Here is a 21867-nt window from a genome sequence, read left to right as displayed (position 1 = left end):
TGCTTAGGCTTTTATAATTCTCAATTCCTCTTCCAAAGAGCTATTGTGGTTTAAATCAATGTGCTTCTGAAATAAGCTCACTTATTATTGCTGGTCTACATTCTTTGTCATGTTTTTATACCACTGTGACATAATAGTCTTTGTACTGTGGTACAATGCTAGTCCTTTCAAGAAATCTCTGAGGGCTTTCAAATCAAGACCCGCAGCCACCTGACAGATGGAGAAACTAAGCTGAAGCCCACAGAGAGGAGTAACCAGGCCTGCCCACGACTATGAGGCAGGGGAAGGGAAAAATCAAATCCAGGTCTCCTCTCCATAAGTCTGAGACTCCAATACCACTCTATACCATCTCTATCTATAAAGAATAAGGTTTATATGGTATAGACAGTTCACTTGTAGCTTTTAGAACACAGTCTGACTTCTTTAGATAACTATTTCTAAACTGATTCTCCCTCCACAATCTTTCTCACATCCATCTCCTCCTTTCTATCCATGTGATCCTAACAATTCATACCGACTCTTGAAATAGCCTTCTAACTTGTTATCTACCCTGAAGTCTATCCCCCAATTGAATGTAAGCTACTTGAGGGCAGATATAGCTTCAGTTTCATGCCAATCTTCATGCTACTGTTTAAAACTGTACAATGTCTTATCTATCAAATAAGGCAACCCTGGAGAAACCTCTGTCCTGAGGCCCAGTTTTCCTGACTGACTGGTGGTGACTGCCTACCCAGAGCACTATTTCAGAAAGGGCCTAGCTATGCTTTGTCTCACTCTTGAGTTGACTCTCTGGACATCCACATGCAAGGTGCATTCTTTCTGGATGGTGTAGTCAGACAGAGTGCAACCATCCTCTAGCTGCTTCCCAGCAAAGATCAATTGCTTGTCTGGGGGAATGCTTTCCTTGTCTTGAATTTTGGCCTTGACATTCATAATGGTGTTACTGGGCTCTGCTTCAAGTGTTATGGTCTTACCAGTCAAGGTTTTCACTGTATCCTACCCCCAAAAAGTTGGTTCTTTTTGGATATTTGTAGCCAGATAGGGTTTAATCATCTTCTAGCAGCTTTCTGGCAAAGATCAATCTCTGCTGGTCTGAGGAGATGGCCTTTTTCGTCCTGTATCTTTGCCTTAACATTTTCAATGATATCACTAGGTTTTGCTTCAAGGGTGATGGTCTTGCCAGTCTCTAGTAGTATGCCAGAGAATCCTTGGTTTTGTCTTGTTCAAAATTCAATCAATGATTTGGCTGAAGACATGCACAGTGCACTAATAAAACTGATAGATGATGGTGCTGGTCAAAGCACAGCTGGAATATGACATTAAGTTTAGGGCCCTTCACTTTGAAGAAAGTATGGAAAAACTACAAAAATGTTGAAGAGATTCACATCTATGCCATATACGGAATGGTTAAGAGAGTCAAGAATGGCTAGCCTAGAGAAGGCAAGATTTAGTGGAGAGAGGCACTTGTGATGATTGTCTTTGGGTTATCTGAAAGGCCATCATGTGCAAAGGTGATTAGATTTCTTCCTTATGGCTGTAGAGGGCAGAGTTAGGACCAATGGGTGAAAATTACATAGAGGCAGATTTTGACTGAAGATAAAGAAGAAGATGATATTCCAAACATGGAACAGATCACCTTCTGGGGATATTGTTGTGGTCCGTCCTCCCATTCCACCCCTATCTCATTTCCACCTTCAGTTATTCAAGTCAATGTCATGTGACACAGAAGTTGGATAAGGAAAAGTGAAGCACCAATGGAAGGGGTTGGACAAAATGACCTTGAAGGCTCCAAGGTCCTAATGATGCTAATGCTATGAGTCTTTCCAGACACAAACACTAAGAAATAGTACTGCTTTTCTTTTCTTTTTCTTTTAAGGCAATTGGGGTTAAGTGACATGCCCAGCCACACAGCTAGTAAGTGTCAAGTGTTTGGTCAGAGGTCGGATTTAAACTCAGGTCCTCCTGACTTCAGGGCCAGTGCTCTATCCACTGCACCACCTCGCTGCCCCAATAGTACTGCTTTTCTTCACACAACAGATACATACTTCATATCCACACACAGATAAGCATTCAGAAATAGGACAGCTTCTCTACACAAATGCTCAGGCAGGGAGGCACCTCCTCTCTTGTTGCTGCATCAGCACACTCTCCTCCTCCTCATTAACAATCTGTCCTTCCTTGCTTCCCCTGGGCTTAGTGCTCCAGCTGTCCTCGTCCCACCCGTCCACCCCCCACCCAGTTCCAACCCAGGCAGAGGCTGGAGGCCCTCATTCTAAGGACAGAAATAGCTGTGCCTGGGCTTTGGATTATTTATATCTGCTTCTAACTGAGCACTCTGCCTGGAGGGCATTGGCACTGTAGGAAAGCAGAGCCACATTCTCAAACTTCCGGGCACCTCTGAGCTCTTCAGTGGAGGGTTTGTAGTAGTGACCATCAGGGAATCATTGGTCCAGAAAGGGATCTCAATCAGGAAGGAGGTCTCTAGTGGTAAGCCAGAGGGTCCTTGTATTTGCCCCTTGCAATATTTTAAATAATAATTTGGCTGGAGATAAATATTTATAATAATTTATAAATTATTAATTATTTAATAACTAAAATCTATTAAAATTGGTGATCTGGTTAAGCTCTTTTCATTCAGAAAGGTCCACCATAGGAAAAAACAAAACAAAAAAAACCAAACCAAAAAACCCAGGATCAGCCCTGAGTTAGTGATATAGTTGGGAAATCTTGTCCTCTCCCCCTGTCCCCTTATTCAGAAAAGCATGAAGGGATGGAAACTTTCTTTCATATGATCATAGAGTTAGAGCTGAAAAAGACCTTCAAGTTCATTTGCCTTTCTTGTTTTACAGATGAGGAAATGGGGACTCAAAGAAGCTAAGGGTAGATGGGAGGGCAGACTTGGAAATGGAGCCCAGGTTGTCTGACTTCAAATGTCATACTTTTTCTACCTCATCAAACAGAATCTCTCCCACTCTTTTTCCCTCCCTCCCTTTATTTTGAAGAATAAACAACTCTAGCATTCAAGGAACCCACTAAAATCATTATACCCTCCAGTGGAACCTTCAGGACCCAGAAGAGTCTACTTCTCTTAAAGAGGCTAAGGAAGCAAGATTGGGGTCCCACTGGGATCACTTTCACTTTGTTCTCTGGCCCCAATCTCTGGCCACCAACCCTAGAGAGCTGTCTCATTAATGAAGGGCACTAGTCAAAGAATTAGTCAAAAGTAAAAAACTAGTTAAAGGCAATGTAAATGACTCAGAAGCCAACCTATTTCTGTACTGAGAAGAAAAAGATACCCAAAGTAACCCTCTAACTGGTGGGAGGAGTTGATTAACAATATTTATTAAGCTTCTGCTATGTGCCAGATACTGTTAGGGGCTGGGGATACAAGCAATGTACAAAGAATGAAATAATCCCCACTCCCAAGAGCTTCTTTTCTAATGGAGAAAGCAACAAGTACATATACTAATATAGACATCACAAATTATGCCTACTTGATCTATTACCAATCTATCTCTATGTTTCTTCGAAGTAGTTAAACACAATGTAGTTTCAGGGAGAGGGTACTAGCAATTGGAGGGATCAGGAAAGGTTTCTGCAGAAGGTGGTACTTGAGCTGTGCATAAAAAGAAGATAGAAAGTCCACGAGACAGAGGTAAGGATCAAGTGCATTCTAGGCATGTGGGATGGCCAATGCAAAAGCAGTGAGGGAGTTGGTGTATTGTTATCTGTGAGGAACAGAAAGAAGGCCAATTTGCCTGGATTGTAGAGTATTGGTGGGAAAGTACGGTCTGATAAGCCTGGAAAGACAGGTTGAGCCAGGTTATGAAAGGCTAAACAGAATTTATATTTTATCTTAGAGGCAATTACAAAGCGACTGGGGTTGTGTAAAGAAAGTCACATGGTTAGATCTGTGCTTGTAGAAAATAATTTTGAACGTGGGAGACAAGGAGGACCATGATGCCTTGGATATAAAGAGTGAAGTCTGGAAGAGGGGAGGGTTTGGAGAGAAGATAATGAGTTTAATTTGGGATATGTTGAGTTTGAGATGTTTAGGAGACATCTAGTTTGAAATATCCAACAGGCAATTAGTGATACAGAATTGAAGATCAAGGGAGAGAATGGGGCTGTGTGTATATATACATACACATGCATATATACCCATATGCCGTATTTTGTATATAAACATATGCTTGTATATGTGTGTGTGTGAGTATTTAAAAATACTTCACTTCAACCTAAACCTGAAGCAATTTTTCTGAGAGACAGCCCTGCTATAGATAGGAGGGAAACATGAGAGAATGATAAGCTGTGAAGTTGGGTCCCTCCGTGAGTGGAGAAAGGATCTCTACAGAGGCAGCTAGGTGGTGCTGGAGAAAGTGCTGGACCTGGAGTTAGGAAGAACTGAGTTCCAATCCAGCTTCAGACTGGATATTTGACCCTGGGCAAGTAACTTAACCTCTGTCTGTTTTCTCATTTGTAAAGTAGGGATAATAAAAGCATAACAGTACCTATCTCCCAGGGTTGTTGTAAAGATCAAATGAGATATTTGTAAAGCACTTTGCAAACCCTAAAGTGCTATATAAATGTAAGCTATAATTAAGGTGGACGGGTTTCAAGAGAGGTGATGAGAAACCGGTGTGAAGTTCTGAATGGTGGACAGAAGATCCCACAAGTCACAGACATGGGAAGCCAGCTCCTTAACATGTCCCCTCAATTCCCAAACCTTAAATCCCTGGTGAGACCATTTTCTCCTTGATCGAACTGAGTTCCTACCTTGTTCCTGGACCAAAAATTCTTATTCTTATCTATTAACTGGTCTATTTTAATCTATGGAACTTCTCTAATTTCTTTTTACTGTTTTCTTTGATAAAGAAGTGTATTAGGTATCTGTGATAGTATTTTGGGTAACCAGCATTTGGAGTGAGGGAACTAAGCTGGCAATAGTAACCTTTTATCCTGGGACCCTTTGAAAGTGATCAATAAAAAGGATGCTTATCTTGGGTCTCAAAATATTATATGCCTAGACTTCAGATATTTGTGTTAGATAGCTATAATTCTAGCCCAATACTTCTTTTGAAGATAGGCAAGGATGTAAGCAAGCAGCCAGCCACAATCTTCTTCCTGTTTCCTACAGATGCAGAAATCAGAGACAAAGTGGACCAAATCCAGAGCAGATACCTACCAATGCCACATGTAAGGTAAGATGCATTTATATTAAGAGATCACAACCAGATATACCATATAGATTATGTACATACATACCTACCTTCAAACATATATCTTAGAGTCATCTGTATAGAGATGACAGTTAAGCCCATGGGAGCTGATGAGGTTATCAAGAGAAAGACTGGAGAGAGAAGAAGGCCAATGACAGAACCATAGAGAACACCCACAGTGGTGAGATGTGATATATAATATGAGCTAACAAAGGATATGGAGAAGTGGGCAAACGCAGAAAGTGGTATCACAAAACATTCAGAGACAAAGAATGTCCAGGAGGAGAGGGTGGTCAGAAGAAATTAAACGTAGCAGATAGGCAGAGGTTGAAGACTGAGAAAAGACCATCAGAGTTGGCAATTAAGATATTGTTGATGACTTTGGAGACTGTGATCACAATTTAGGTCAGAAATTAGATTTCAGAGGGTTAAATGGAGAGGAAGTTGAGGTAGCCAGTGTAGTTCAGGTATTTGGCTAAGAAACGGAAAAGATAAGGGACATCTTGCAACCTACTAAAGATGGGATAGAATGGGATCGACTGTACATGTAGAGAGAGGAGGTGGCCTTGTCAAGAAGCTACCTCTTTGTCAGAGATTTGGGGTAAGGAGGATAGCATACAATATGAGGTCCAAGATTAATTTCTTCTCGCTTGCAGCCAGTCTTGGCTAAGGGAGGGTATCCATGGCTTTGATATATTCACCAAGATGCATTGGGATGTGCAATAACACTTGGCTGTTGCTATCTGAGTTGAACTCTTCTTTCCAGCAGTTTAAAAACCCTAAAGAGCTCATTTTCCTCCTTGTCAGACATACTCCCTGCCTGTCTACCCTAGAGCCTGGTGTTGGGTCCCTAAAGGTAGAGGTACATATGCTCTTCAGGCCCCCAGGGTCACAACTCCTGGCAGAAGAACTCGCTGCCCTTGAAAGCCTCCAGTGAGAACAACTCCTGAGAGAGTAAGACAGAGAGTTAATGCTGCCTAAATGGCTTCCCACTTCCACTTGTTTCTCCCTGTCCTTCCACCTTAAAAATGAAATACTGAGATTTTTATATTATATCTCACAGCAACTGGCCAGCTAAGGGAAAGTTTAAAAAGTAACCTGTGGGAGTCCTTAACACGTTTTTAGTTTTTATCTTTTGGATGTATCTATTTTTTTTCCTGCATGTATCCTACTAGGAGCTCCTACTAGGAGGAATATAAAGGAGGAACCTTCCTTTATATTCAATTTTTCCTGTATATTCCTTAAGAATATCAGTTCGTGGGCTGATTGCAGAAAATGTCCAATGGCCTGTTATTTCCCAATTACCAAAAATCTTCTATTGGGTACAGAAGTGTAATAAGCTACTAGAAATCATCTTTTTCTAAGGCTTTAACGTCTACTCTCTCATCCTTAGTCTCTGCTCAGTGTCCTTGAGGACAATCTATCCTAGGCTTTTTTTTGCACCCCCTTTCTCAGCCATCCCATGGCCCATATCTAGGACAGCTCCCTTCTCATTTCTTTCTCTCCCTTCCTGCCTTTTGGTTACCATTCCAACTCCCTTGTTTTGTTACCTGGGCAGCACTTTCACATATCTCCCATCAAGCAGAGGACAGTTACCAAGATACATTCTTCTCTTATCTCAGTCTGTCATCTTGATGGTGGGGGAGAGAATTGGACAGTGGAGGAGAAAATTGGTTAAACAATCTCAAAACCAGTTTGGCCATCATACTGTCTCACTGGCTCCTGACACCAAAGTTCTACACAGTAAACTTATCAACTGCCATCACAAGCAATTGGCTTTGAAAATTTAGGCAGGTAGAGGTCAGGAGTGAAGATAAAAATGTGCCAAGACCTTTAGAAGGGAACTAATAAGATAATGAGATCTCAATTATCTGTGATCTTGGGAGATAAGAGCTCCATAGCTTGTACAACTAAAACTGAGACTTTAATGCCCTCTCTTCCCTTGTTCAGTCCTCACCTCATTTTAAATTCTTGGAAATATTTTTAAAAATGTGCTTTATTTCTTAAAATGTGGATTAATAACTCACTTTAATTAGTTTAATTTTATCTTCCCTTTCCTACTCTGTGGAGGGTGGAGATAATATGAGAGCCATAGGTGCGGCACTGTGTAAGGGACTTTGGAGTTAAAGGACCTGATGCAGAATCTCCTGGCCATATGTGTAAAGAAGGATGGGGGGAAGGTCAGACTTTATGTCTCTGCAACTCTAAAATCTGTGATCTTACAATCAGTAAAACTACCAGAGAGCAGGAGAAAAAAGGCATCAAAGATTTTACTGTATAACCCCACAAAGTGGGTAACTAATCTTCTCTAAACAAAGGAAAGATACTCTATGCAAATTGGGATTAAGTAGGAAGGGAAGATAAGAAAGCTGTAAGCAGAAAAAAAAACCTTAATAGGTGACAAAAAAATTAATATTTGGCATTATTAACTTTATGACTATAACAAAAGAAGTTGGACTCAGGCATTTACGACATTCAGGAAAGAAAGAAAATTACTTTTCCACTTAAATCTCTATTTGAGAAGAAAAATGTTCTTGGAATTGTGATTTCTGACTGGAACATACTACAGTAAGGAGATGGCTTGTGTAATCAAAACTGAGCCAATAAAAGTCTCTCGTATTAAAAAGACCAAACCCTTGGCTTGTAGTTTCCTGCTAGCATGAGGAACAGGCAGTACCATGCCACCTGCTGGAAGGGTTTGGTAGACATGAAGAAGCAGCCAGATCCATGGTGTAGTGTCTGGCCAAGAGATCAAGGCTAGAGTTCAAGTTAATGCCTTTGCCTGGGGCTGGATCCAAGAAACAACAGTTAAGAGAGCAGGGCTGGACCAATTTGGCTGGGTAACAAGGCATGTTATCAGTTGGTATAACCCTTTTCCCAACCACATTCTTCGACCATATTATTGCACAGAAATCTCCTATAGACGTTATTCTAGAAAACTTTAGTACTTTACTACCTTACATCTACCTTGTAATGACCCCAAAGAGCCATTCTTTCTAATATTCCTTAAAGGTGTTAAGAATTATTCAAACTATCAATGTGAATTCACTCTTGTCATAGTGATATCAAGGGACTTGTCTAATAGGGTCACAGAGCAAGTACTTGATTGTGTTAAACACACACACACACGGGGGGTGGAGCCAAGATGTCAGAATAAAAGCAGTGACTTGCTTGAGCTCTCCCCCAAATCCCTCCAAATATCTGTAAAAAGTCGCTCTAAACAAATTCTAGAGCAGCAGAACCCACAAAAAAACAGAGTGAAATAAAATTTCCAGCCCCAAACAACCTGGATGGTTGATGGGAAAGGTCTGTTGTGCTGGGCCGGGAGAGGGGCACAGTTCAGCATGAGCCCCACAGGCAAAGACGAGGCCTCTTCAAACCTGGAGAAGGCCTCAGGGAACTGAATCACTAGCAGTTGTAGCAGTTTTCAGCCTTCTCAACCCATAAACACCAAAGACAACTTAGAAGGTCAGTAGGAAAGGTCTGTCAGACCTCGATGAAAGAAGGACATAGTCCAGCACTGGCCCTAGTGCAGCCCAGGGTGGCAGCCACAGTGGCAGTGGCTACTTCCGAAGTTCTTGGCCCACAAACAGTGGGGGGATCAAGTGGCTGATCAGAGAGGGATTGCAGGGATCTCTTTGAAGGTGCTGAGGTAGGATTCTCTTGCTTTGCCCATGCTTGGATCTGAATTGCAGTTCTGGGTGGCGATCCTGGGGAAAGGAGTGCTGGCATGGTGGAGCTTGTGGTGGCAATGAAAAGGGAATCCTCCTCACAGTTTCAAAGAAGAAAAGAGTGCTTGTGATCACTCACAGACCACAGCACAGGCCAGGAAAGGAATAAACACTTCGCCTTTGATCATACAACTTTGAAATAACTAAAAATTTACAAGTCCCTAGAAGTATCTCTGAAAACAGCTGCATAAAACCCCTGGAGCTTGGGACAGTACATTCTCCACATTGGAAGCAGACTGGGTTCATGAGGAAACTGTGCAAAAAGTCAGACCACAGAATCTTTCTTTGGTGACAAAGAAGATCAAAACATAACCAAAAGAAGATGACAAAGTCAAAGCTCCTACATCCAAAGCCTCCAAAAAGATATGAATCAGTCCCAGGCCATGGAAGAGCTCAAAAAGGATTTTGAGAAGCAAGTAAGAGAAGTAGAGGAAAAACTGGGAAGAGAAATGAGAGTGATGTAAGAAAATCATGAGAAACAAGTCAACAGATTGCTAAAGGAGACTCAAAAAAAATACTGAAGAAAATAACACCTTAAAAAATAGCCTAACCCAAATGGCAAAAGAGGTCCAAAAAGCCAATGAGGAGAAGAATGCCTTCAAAAGTAGAACTGGCCAAATGGAAAAGGAAATCCAAAAGCTCACTGAAGAAAATAATTCCGTAAAAATTAGAATGGAGCAAATGGAAGCTAATGCTTCTATGAGATATCAGGAAATTATAAAACAAAACCAAAAGAATGAAAAAACTAGAAGACAATGTGAAATATCTCACTGGAAAAATAACTGACCTGGAAAATAGATCCAGGAGAGATAATTTAAAAATTATTGGACTACCTGAAAGCTATGACCAAAAAAAGAGCCTAGACATCATCTTTCAAGAAATTATCAAGGAAAACTGCCCTGATATTCTAGAACCAGAGGGTAAAAGAGAAATGGCAAGAACCCACTGATCATCTCCTGAAAGAGATTCCCAAAGGAAAACTCCTAGGAATATTACAGCCAAATTCCAGAGTTTCTAGGTGAAGGAGAAAATATTGTGAGCAGCCAGAAAGAAACAATTCAAGTATTATAGAAACACAATCAGGATAACGCAAGATGTATTAGCTTCTACATTAAGGGATCTTAGGGCTTGGAATATGATATTCGAGAGGTCAAAGGAACTAGGATTACAACCAAGAATCACCTACCCAGCAAAACTGAGTATAATCCTTAAAGGGAAAAAATGTATATTCAGTGAAATAGAGGACTTTCAAGCATTCTTGATGAGAAGACCAGAGGTGAATAGAAAATTTGACTTTCAAATGCAAGATTCAAGAGAAGCATGAAAAGGTAAAGAGGAAAGAGAAGTACTAAGGAACTTATTAAAGTTGAACTGTTTACATTCTTACATGCAAAGATGATATTTGTAACTCATGAGACCTTTCTCAGTATTAGGGTAATTGGAGGGGGGAAAAAAGTGTGCGTGTGTGTGTGTGTATATACATATATATATAGAGAGAGGGAAAGACAGAGAGAGACATAGACAGAGACAGAAAGACAGACAGAGACAGAGACAGAGGGCACAGGGTGAGTTGAAGATGAAGGGATATCTAAAAAATAAAATTAAGGCATGAGAGAGAATTATACTGGGAGAAGAAGAAAGGGAGAGGTAGAATGGGGTAAATTACCTCACATAAAAGAGGCAAGAAAAAGTTTTTACAGTGGAGGGGAAGTGGGGGGAAGGTGAGAGGGAATGAGTGAATCTTATTCTCATAGGATTTGGTTTAAGGAGGGAATAACATACACACGCAATTGGGTATGGAAATCTATCTTATCCTACAGGAAAATAGGGGAGAATGGGATAAAAGAGAGGGTGATGATAGAGAGGACGGCAGATTGGGGGAGGGAGTAATCAGCAGCAAACACTTTCCAGGAGGGACAGGTTCAAAGGAAAGAATAGATAAATGGGGGTGGGATAGGATGAAGGGAAATATACTTAGTTTTTCACAACATGACTATTATGGAAGCATTTTGCATGACTACACATGTATAACTTGTATTGAGTTGCTTGCCTTCTCAATGAGGGTGGGTGGGGAGGGAGGAAAGGAGAGAATTTGGAACCCAAAGTTTTAAAAACAAATGTTAAAACTTGTTTTTACATGCAACTGAGAAATAAGATATACAAGCAATGGGGTATAGAAATCTATCCTGCCCTACAGGAAGACAGAAAGGGAAGGGGATAAGAGAAGGGGGGGTGTGATAGATGGGAGGGCAGATTGGGGGAAGGTGTATTTAGAATGCATGCTGTCTTGGGGTGGGGGAAGGGGAGAGATAGGGAGAAAATCTGGAACTCAAAACAAAAAAAACCACACACACAAATATAAACACATGTGTGCACATATACACATATTTTTCAGTTTTTTAAAAAAATTATTTTATTTTCAATTAATATTTTCTTTTCCTCTCCCACTGTAAAAACAAAACAAATCCCTTGTAACAAATATGTGTAGTCAAACAAAACATATTTTCACACTGACCATGTTAAAAAAAAAAATGTTTCATTTTGTACCTTTAAATCATCACATCAGAAAGCTGGAAGCATGCTTTACTATCAGTCCACTATGGCATGTCATTGCAGTGATCAGAATTCTTAACAATATCACTTTACAATATTGCTGTATAAATTATTCTGGGTTTGCTTATTTCACTCTACCTTCCAAGGTTTCTCCAAAAACATCTTTCCCACCATTTCTTACAGGATAATAGCATTATTCAGCTATTCTCCAATTGATGGACGTCCCCTTAATTTCTAGCTTCTCTCCACTGTAAAAAGAGGTGCTATTAATACTTTTATACATAAGTCCTTTTCCTCTTTCTTTGCTATCTTTGGTATATAGTCCTAGTAGTGGTATTACTGGGTATACACAAACTTAGTGACTTTGGGAGTATAGTTTCAAATTGCTTTTCAGAATGACTATACCAATTTGCACCTATGCCAACTGTGAATTAGACTCTCATGATTAACATTTCCCTTTTGGCTCTAGAACTATGACACTGATATTACCAACACTGATAAAAACTAATACTCTCCCTTCCCTAGAGCTAATCTTTCTACTCCCATGTCAGCCCAGGCTACAGCATATGTCAACTCAGCCCCACAGGTCCTCATCTTTATTCATTCTATGGCTTCACCTAGAATGCCCTCAGCCAACACAGCCCCTGATAACTTATTTTATCTCTGTTACAAGTGCTGTCTTGCTCTTCAAATTGCTGTTTTACTTTGTCCTTACTTACTTGTGGACATCTTTTATTCTTCATTCCAGGAGAATCCTAAGCTCCAACAGGGAAGGGACTGTTTCTTTTCTTCTTTTTGATCCCTAGAGCCTAGCCCATAGTAGGCACTTAAAATTTGGTGAATTTAATTAAACTTGTTGAATGGAGGGGTAGAGCTGTACAGATAATTCACTGATTTCTATGTGGCTTTGCAAAGTAATTCTTTGATTTTTTTAAAAAATTTGAAGCTGGGGTAGCTAGGTGGCGCAGTGGATAGAGCACTGGCCCTGGAGTCAGGAGGACCTGAGTTCAAATCCAGCCTCAGACATATATTTCCTAGCTGTGTGACTATGGGCAAGTCACTTAACCCCAAATGCCTCACCAAAAAACCAAACAAACAAAAAATTTGACGCCGATCTACCTTTTGTTGAATAAACATTTCAATTAGATACCAGTTATATACAAAGCATTCTCTTAGTCATTTTAATTCCTTTTGGTTTATAGTTAACGTCAAAATTATTTTGTTTTCTCAGCACACTGTTAATAGTGAGGCAGCCTAGATATATGCCACGTGACAGAGTAAGGTAAACTTGATATTAAAAATCTGTCATAGGTAACTCACAAAATAGACAATGCATATATGGATAACAATGTTTACCAAAATGTAGATTCCCAATGAAAAGTGGTACTTGGGTGTACTGTATTTACAAGCTGCCAAGCTGTAAGAATTGGTATGCCTGGCTCTAGATCCAGACTTGTTTTGAAAACACGAGTCCAAATAAAAGCAATTCTAACATGATAGGATACATACTTTACCAAAATGGTTTGTCAAAAAATTATCTTCATTATACTGTGAAAAGGCATGGGAATATTTTTGAAAGATTTTCAATAAGTACTAAAACATATATCCAATTCCCTGAGTACCAGAGTTAACTGAGGTTTTAGTGTATAAGGAGCATTCTCACTAGATAAAGAAGTCCTATATATTCAATGACTTTAAGACCTCCCTCCAAAACAAAACCAATATATAGCCAACTCACAAAAAACAGGAGTCATATAGAATGCAAATCATTATGAAAAATCAGCATAAAATTTAGGATAGGCCTGTTTACATTAACCAAAAAATAAAAACAAAACAAAAAACAAACCCAAACACACAAAAGAACTAAAAAATTCCCAGAGACCCTATTTACCACCTCTTTCCTTTACTACCTAGCCTTTCCTCAAGGAAATTACACACATATGGATAAAATTTAAATTTAGAGAATCATCCATATGGCAAACCTAAATATTTCAGTCAACTGCCTTAGACATCTCTATAGTGCTTTAGAAATTTTTGATGTACATTATTCTCAATTGATGAGGTAGGCAGGAAAGATATTATCCTCCTTTTCCCATTCCCATGCCTTTTAAAAAAACAGAAGAGGGAAATCAAAAGTTCTCTTATAAATGAACATCTGGTGGCTAAAACCGAGAATATGCATTACGCTGTTGTTGTTGCAAGGGCTGCTGTGCTTGCTGTTGTTGGAGGCGAACCTGCTGGGAGTAAGGATCTTCGAGAGATTTCACGATGATGGTGGTTTTAGGTCCAGTCTTCCATACAATTCCATTGGAGTCCTTCACAGAAGACTCAACTGTGATGTTGTGAGTTCCAAGGATAGCAAAGTTCAACAAAAACTGAGTGCTGAAATAATCATTGTGTGGTTCAACATTCTGCTCCATCTCATTGGTTATACTGTCAATGGGTATCTGGAATACAGAAATTAGTCAGATTGTCATTAGATACAACTAGCTGAGTACTCCCAATGTTTTCTACAAGTCTCTTGCATTTGAGTGAGACCTAATTTCTTTTTGTAGTTTGTGAATAGAAACTTTGAAGAATAAGGTAAAACCACTACATTGATTTTAATAGACTTTTAAACGTAACAGAATGTAAGACAGCATAACACCAAGTTTAATATTCAACTGTATGTCTTGCCAGCTGTTTTGAATTTCAGTTTAATCATTTAAATATGAGGATTTCCCTCCCACACCCTTTTACCCCCAGTTAACTTTGGAACTTTTCCATTTCCCAAATCACACTTTCTTATTACATATTGTCTGTCAGTCAATAAACATTTAAGTACCTACTATATGCCAGGCCCTGTGCTATGCACTGGAGGAAAAAAAAAAAAGGCAACAGATAATCCCAGCACTCAAGGAGCTCAAAATCTAATGAAGAAGACAACATGCAAGTAACTACTATGAACAAGCTATATATAGGATAAATAGTAATCAACAGAGGGAAGACACTAGATTATTAAGAAGGATTGGGAATGGTTTCTTGTACAAGGTGGGATTTTAGGTGAGACTTGAAGGAAGCCAAGAGGTAGAGAGGAGGGAGGGAGAGAGTTCAGGAATGGGGGACAATGAAAATGTGCCAGAGTTGGGAGACAGAGATTCTTGCGGACGGGTCATAGAGTATTTTGCAAAGGGGAAGTGGTAAAAAGGTATAAGAAGAATGGAAATGTGCGTGTGTGTGTGTGTGTGTGTGTGTGTGTGTGTGTGTGTGTGTGTAAGAGAGAGAGAGAGAGAGAGAGACAGACAGACAGAAAGACTGGATCCTTTTGACAGCTAAGTAGAGGATGGACTAAAATGGAGATGTACTTGTGGCAGGCAGAACAACTACTACAACAATCCAAGCATGAGGTGATGAATGCTTGCACAGGGGTGCTACCACCATGCCTCACCTCACCACCTCCAATGAGGGCTACGTTGAGGTTATTTAATATAGAGCTGTGGTGGAATAAGTCAGCAAGGCTGCATGACTTTTTACCTTCAATCAGCAGTAGGTGCAAAGGAGTGAAGGCAGAGGAGTAATTCAAGGATAAGTCTTGATAAGGCATGACTGGTGATATAATAAGGGGAGGAAAGGACTCAAGAAAAGACAATTAGAGCCAAACTGGTTCACCAAGGAGTCAAGGTGGTAAAAGGAGGAGAGTGGGGCTAATGAAGGGGATATGGCCTAGGAGAGAAAAGAGAGGTTGAGGAATTATAGGTCACACTGTGGTTGAAACACAAGGTTTGGTTTTGGTAGGAAGAAGGAGGGGTGGAAGGAATTCCAATAGAGTATGTTCAGATAAGGGAATTTCAGAGTTCATAAACATGGAAATGGCACCTTTGTGAGTTTGGCAAGATCAAGGGTATGACCATTTTTCTTTGTGGCTGGGCTGGAGTGAAGGAATTTGCCTTAAAAAATACAGTCTATCTCCCAAGATAGAAAATGTTAAGGGCAAATTATTATTGCTAAGTTGGTTATACTGCACATTTGATAGTACAAGTTTACTCTAAAGCCTCAATTTATATTGAAGATAAGTCAATGATCTGTAATTTTATTTCTCCTAAGGTACATTAAATAGATGAATTATAATAATCAATTTGCAAAATACTCTATGAGAACTTGTATTACAGTTAAATTTTAAAAAAATTTAAGCACATGTCAACTTGTAGGGCATATTTCTTTGGATAAAATATACTGTTTTCCAATGTTATTACAAAAATGTCAGAACTCCCTTAATCAACAGATCACAATTGTCTATGACTTAAATAAACCCTAAGAAGTTGCCTGAGGCACAGAGTCCAGGGTCTCTGTCCAAGGAACCTGTCCAGGGTCACATACCTAATAACTGTCAGAGGCTTGATTTAAACTCCAGTCTTCCCTACTCCAAGTTTAGAACTAAGAATATGCTGATAAATGTTTAATATCTGGCTCTCCAGAGGACGAAAAAATGACAGGGCAGGATTAAGTGTAATCTGCATGTCTCTTGAACTCTTTCAAGAACTACTCTCCTGGGGTCTCTGAGGTCCTGATTGATGAATGACTGCTCCAACCATGTTTTACTGCCTTATGAGTAGAAGTATCCTCCGAGTGTCACTATTCCCCCTCTATTTTCCAAGTCTGGAACCATAATCAAATCAGTACTTCCAGAGGCTATTAGAAAGGGCACGTCAATCTACTTTACTAAGGCTACACTCATTACTCCAAACACTTTCCAAACCAAAACACCTGCTCCTGGCCCACCCACTCCCCTAACAGGTGTAGGATTCCCTATCAGAATGTAAGCCCTTTAGGGAAGGGCCTATCTTTGTTTCTGTATCCCCAGAAGTTAGCATTGTCCACAGCACAAAGTAAGCACTGAATAAACTCATTAATTAATTCAAAACCAAATGGTATCAGTGACAAGTTTTGCTTTTGGAAGTATGATTTCACAATATATAGTGGGATACTACTATTACAACTTTTCTTTAGTTTGTACTTCATTGGTGCTAGTTTTTATCGCAGAGAATATGCTGATCAGTTCTCCAGATGTGGAAAACATCTTTTTAGTGGTAGAAACAGTACTAGCTGTTAAAGCCTAAATCAGAGTATTCTTGTTAGTTTCAGAATCCATCCTTGTGCTTAGCTCAATGCCCTTCCCATCTCTGCACTGCTCTGTGACTCCATTTCTGCTCCTTCCTTTCGCAGTCTTTTATTTATAATCTCCTGGGTTCTCAAACTACTAATTCAAATTCATTAACGGAGGCATTCTTATGCCTCCACAAATGAACCCTATTCCCAACTAATTTGGGCATTATGGCAATTACATCTACAATCCTAACTTTGTAATTGTTTCTTGCTCCTTTTCTCTATGAGTAGACAGTCAAAATGGGGCATGGAAAGGGTCACTGAGGACAAACAACTTAAGTTCAGGACACTCCTAAATCCCAGCTTTGGCTAGCAAAGTAAGCTTAGTTTTCTAAGTTAGCTAACAATAATGCTAATAACTAGTATTTATATAACATCTAATATGTGCCAAGCACTGTGCTAAGAGCTTTACAAATATTATCTTATTTGATCCTCACATCAACCCTGGGAGGTAGGTGCTATTATTATTCCTATTTTATAGGAGGAAATAGAAGCAAACAGAGATTAAGTGACTTGCCTAGGGGTGGGGAACCTGCGGCCTCAAGGCCACATGCGGCCCTCTAGGTTCACAAGTGCGGCTCTTTGAATCAAAACTTCACACAACAAATCCCCACCTCTGGTCTAAGACATGATATGAACTCAGACCTTCCTGACTTCAGGCCCAGTACTCCATCCCTGATGCCATGTAGCTGCCACTAAGGCTAATAGTCACTTACATCATAGAATTCTTAATAAGCTGACTTCCAAACTTACATATGTACCCAAAAGGGAAGGCTTCATTAAACCTGCCTGTGCTATATGAGTGTTTTAAGTTTTCCTTTTGTGAATGCTAAAAATGATTTAATATAAAGCAAAATAAAACAGAAGGAGATCCTTAAATTAATGTCATCCACACCCAGAGATTTTGACAAGGCGCTTAAAGTACAATTTGGAAAAATGCATTTTCTTCTCAAAACAGCAATGAATCTCTCCTTACCTTATAGTCTTGTATAGATTTACTCTGTAATGTTGAAGAGACATTCAAACAGACAGACTGAATTTTACGAAAGAGTCCTGGTTTGGATCCATGCTGAACCACTCCTTCTACCTTTAGAGCCAGTTGCTGGTTATTCTGGACTGCAATGGGTTCTGTTGGGTTGCGTGGGGATGGTGACAGAGCAAGCTGAAACACACCAACATCAAGATCAACTCCAACGATGAAAAGCAAGGTTTTTTTTTTTAATTCAATTTTATTTTCAATTCCAAATGCTTTTCTTCGCTGTCTTCCACAAATTGAGAAGACAAGAAAAATAAAAACGATTACAAATACATGTGTGTGCATGTGAGCATGCGCCTACGCATGTGCATGGATATACAAACCAAATTTCCACATTAACTATCCTCCCTCCCCCCAAAAGAAAATATGCTTTAATCTGCACTCTGCAGCCATCAGCTCTCTATCTGGAGGTGGACAGTATATTTCATCATGAAGCCTTCAGAACTGTGGTGCGTTGTGGTGCGTTTAGAGTTACTAAGTCTTTCAAAATACAAAAAACAAAATACAATACAATATTGCTTTTACTACATGAATTGTTCTCCTGGTTCTTCTCATTTCACTTTGCATTAGTTCATGTAAGTCTTGCCAGGTTTTTTCTGAATCATCCCCTTCATCATTTCTTACAGTACAATATTTCATCACATTCATATACCATAACATGTTCAGCCATTCCCCAACTGATGGGCAACCCACTCAGTTTCCAATTCTTTGCTTAAAAAATAAATACAAATATGTTTGTATATATGTGGACTCTTTCCTTCTTTCTTTGATCTCTTTGGGATGTAGACCTAGTAGGAGTATCCGTTGGGTCAAACAATATATATATAGTTTATGAGCTTTTGGGGCATAGTTCCAAACTGCTTTCTAAAATGGTTGGACCACTTTACAGTTCTACCAACAGTGCATCAGCATACCTATTTCCCAATATCTCTTCCAACATTTGTCATTTTCTTTTTTTGTCATCTCAGCTAATCTGATGGGTGTGAGGTTGTATCTCAAAAGTTGTTTTAATTCACATTTCTCCAATTAATAGTGATTTAGATTATTTTTTATATGGCTATTGATAAGTTTGATTTCTTCCTCTAAAAACTGTCTATTCATATCCTTTGACCATTTATCACATGAGGAATGGTTCCTATTTTTGTAAATCTGACTCAGTTCCCTATGTATTTTAGAAATGAGCCCCTTATCAGTGAAATTTGCTACAAAGATTTCCCCCTCCAACTTTCCTGCTTTTTAAAAATTGACCTGTACTGGTTTTGTTTGTGCAAAACTTTTAAACTTCATGTAATCAAAATTATCCCTTTTACCTCCTGTGAACCTCTCTACCTCTTGTTTGGTAATAAACTATTTCCCTATTCATAGATCTGACAGTTGATTTCTTCCATGCTCCACTAATTTGCCTATATTACCCTTTATATCTAAATCATGTACCCATTTTGAGCTTATCTTGGTATATGGTATAAGATGTTGGTCTAGGCCTGGTTTTTGCCAGACTACTTTCTAGTTTTCCCACCAGTTTTTGTCAAATACTAGTGAGTTCTTACATCAATGGCTAGGACCTTTGGATTTATCAAACACAAGGTTATCGTGCAAGACAAGTTTCCATACTTATAAGTACATCTGTATTAGTTTACTGAAGAGACAAAACAATACCAATCGAGTGTTTCTTTGCCTCCTTTTGAAAAAGTCTTTGTTCAACTACATCCTAGATAGGTGCAAGCTTAATAGACCTGTTTCGCTTGAGTAGGACAGTGGAATAGTTACTAGAGAATGTACATGTGTACCCTTCCAAGCTTTCAGTGGGAATGAGTTACATTAGTTCTCATATTTTAATGTTCTACATTTTTTAATCTTAAGCAATATTAAACACAAAAACCTTGAATGACTGCAAAGAGACTCAAAATTACTGGACTATTTTACACAGATGTGTTATTATAGTATAGATAACAATTTAAATGTTTCACATGTCCATTTTAATACTTTCAATTAGGACAAGTTGTCTTTATACTTAATGGATTACAACTCATAGTGTTTTGGGGGGCAGCAAGGTGGCATAGTGAATAGAGTGCCAGGTCTGGAGTCAGGAAGACCTAAGTTTAAATCCAGCCTCAGATACTTTTTAGCTGTGTAACCCTGGGCAAGTCACTTAACAAGGTCTGCCTCAGTTTCAGCATCTGTAAGATGGGGATAATAACAGCACCTGCCTTCCAGGGTTGGAGCGAAGACCAAATGAGATAATAATTGTAAAGCGCTTTACACAGACTGCCACTCAGGTTCTATGATACCTAACTGTGTCATGGAGATAATCTTCAAATCCTCAAGGCTCTGCCAAAAGAGCAAAAGCTCTGGCAAACTTTACAGCACAATGGAAGAGCTCTGAACGTGACTGGCCAAAGATTGTGATTACTGTCTAAGGACCAAACCGAATAGCTAAGAGTGGACAGGCCCTGGCCACTCACTGATGAAATCTTTAGTGGTCCCGGCAGTTTCAACAAAACAGAAACATTAAAAATGGCCCTTAATCTGTGAAGCCACTTATAATGTTCCAGTTAGCCAAAGCGAGGGTAGTGAAGTAGTGGAAAAAGAAATCAACCAACATCAACCTTCCTGCTTGACACAGAGCTTCTGCTTATATCAGAAGACAAAAGAAGTTGTCACTAAATGGAAGAATGTTTTTTCAGGCTCTCCTCAGAAGAGCAAATAAAGAGAGTTGCAGAGCTCATTTATGAAATATCCAAAGGCAACAAAAATGTCATTTCAAGATCATGTGAACATCTCACCTTATAGTAATTATGATAAACACAAACAAAATAGTAATTAAAAAATGTTCTTTTTATTTCATGCAAATATCTGTTGCAGAAGATGAAGAAACAAGATCTTCTAAACCAGGGCTTTTTAAACTTTTTCTACTAGAGACCCTGCTGCCTAAACCAAGTAAGCATACACACTGATCTTCAGTGACTTTAAGGTAGGTACTCCCCCAAAAATGGGGAAAGATTTGTTGGATAACATTCTTGGAAATTAAGAAAGCTGCCTACTGGATATCTCGACCTGGATGTCCCATATACATCTTAAATTCAATATACACAAAATGGAATTCATTATCTTTCTCCTGAAACCCCTTCCTCTTCCTAACTTTTCTATTACTGTCAAGGGCACCATCATTCACCATGTCTGTCTGTCTGTCTATCTATCTTTGTATCTATCTATATCTTGTCTGCACCTAAATGTTTTCATGCTGTCTCTCCCATTAGACTATGAGCTCCCTGAGAGCAGGAAATGTCTTTTGCCTTCCTTTGTATACCTAGCAGTTAGGTTAGCACAGTGCCTAGCACCAGGTGCTTATTATGCATGTTGACTTAACAGTTAAAGCACTATATTTGGCCTCTAACACTTAACACCTTTATTACTTCAACCTGACACACTATATTACATATTCATATATATCATATTACATATATATATATTACATACACACACAGATACAGACAGACAGACAGACACATATATAAGATGAAATCAGGAAGAAGAGACAGACCAGATCAACTACACATTAAAGAAATTTGTCCTGGAGGTGAATTAATTTTGAAGGCATGCAGAGATTGGCTTAAAAGGAGCTCAGAGAAAGGAGGATATCCAACTAATGGGGAAAAAAGAGATAGATTAGATAAAGATAGCCGTATCTCCAAAAGAGGCAACAGAGAAGGCATCAGTATCTACCAACCTATAAGCCTACCTTCTCATTTCTGTAAAATTTTTATGATTGATTTATTATACATATACTAAAGATATCCTCGGTGAAAATATGAAAGACTAGATAAGTTTCCACAGACGATTTCCTACAGTTAGTCATCCAGCATTTTATTAACACTTAGTCTATGCTATGCAGTAGGGATATATAGAAAGGCAAAAAATAGTCTCTGCTCTCAAAGAGCTCACAATCTAATGGAACATGTAAACATCTAGGAACAAACAAGATACACACCCACCCACAATAAATTGGAGATAATCAACAGAAGGAAAGCATGAAGATTAAGGAAGACTGGGAAAGGTTTAATAATTTAACAAGCTCTCCTTTTTTGGGGGGGGGCTTTTTGGTGAGGCAATTGGGGTTAAGTGACTTGCCTAGGGTCACACAGCTAGTAAGTGACAAGTGTCTGAGGCCGGATTTGAACTCAGGTCT

The 21867-nt window shown here is 39.2% G+C and overlaps 1 protein-coding gene across 1 annotated transcript in view; it reads right to left on the bottom strand.

Annotated features, from left to right (window-relative positions):
* Positions 1–11337: 11337 nt before the first annotated feature.
* Positions 11338–21867, bottom strand: part of INTS7 (integrator complex subunit 7) — a 75633-nt gene continuing 65103 nt past the window's right edge. Inside the window, exons 19-20 of the mRNA XM_021007846.2 lie at positions 17622–17807; positions 11338–13950 (exon numbers count right to left, since the gene is read on the bottom strand). Coding sequence (XP_020863505.1) covers positions 13666–13950; positions 17622–17807 — 471 coding nt within the window. The 3' untranslated portion in view covers positions 11338–13665. The remainder of the gene's footprint in view (positions 13951–17621; positions 17808–21867) is intronic.

The sequence above is a fragment of the Phascolarctos cinereus genome, unplaced genomic scaffold, assembly GCF_003287225.1.
Source record: "Phascolarctos cinereus isolate Bilbo 61053 unplaced genomic scaffold, phaCin_HiC Scaffold_5;HRSCAF=322, whole genome shotgun sequence".
Classification (NCBI taxonomy): domain Eukaryota; kingdom Metazoa; phylum Chordata; class Mammalia; order Diprotodontia; family Phascolarctidae; genus Phascolarctos; species Phascolarctos cinereus.
The sequence above is the reverse complement of the archived record's forward strand: the minus strand, read 5'-3'. Positions and strand labels throughout refer to the sequence as shown.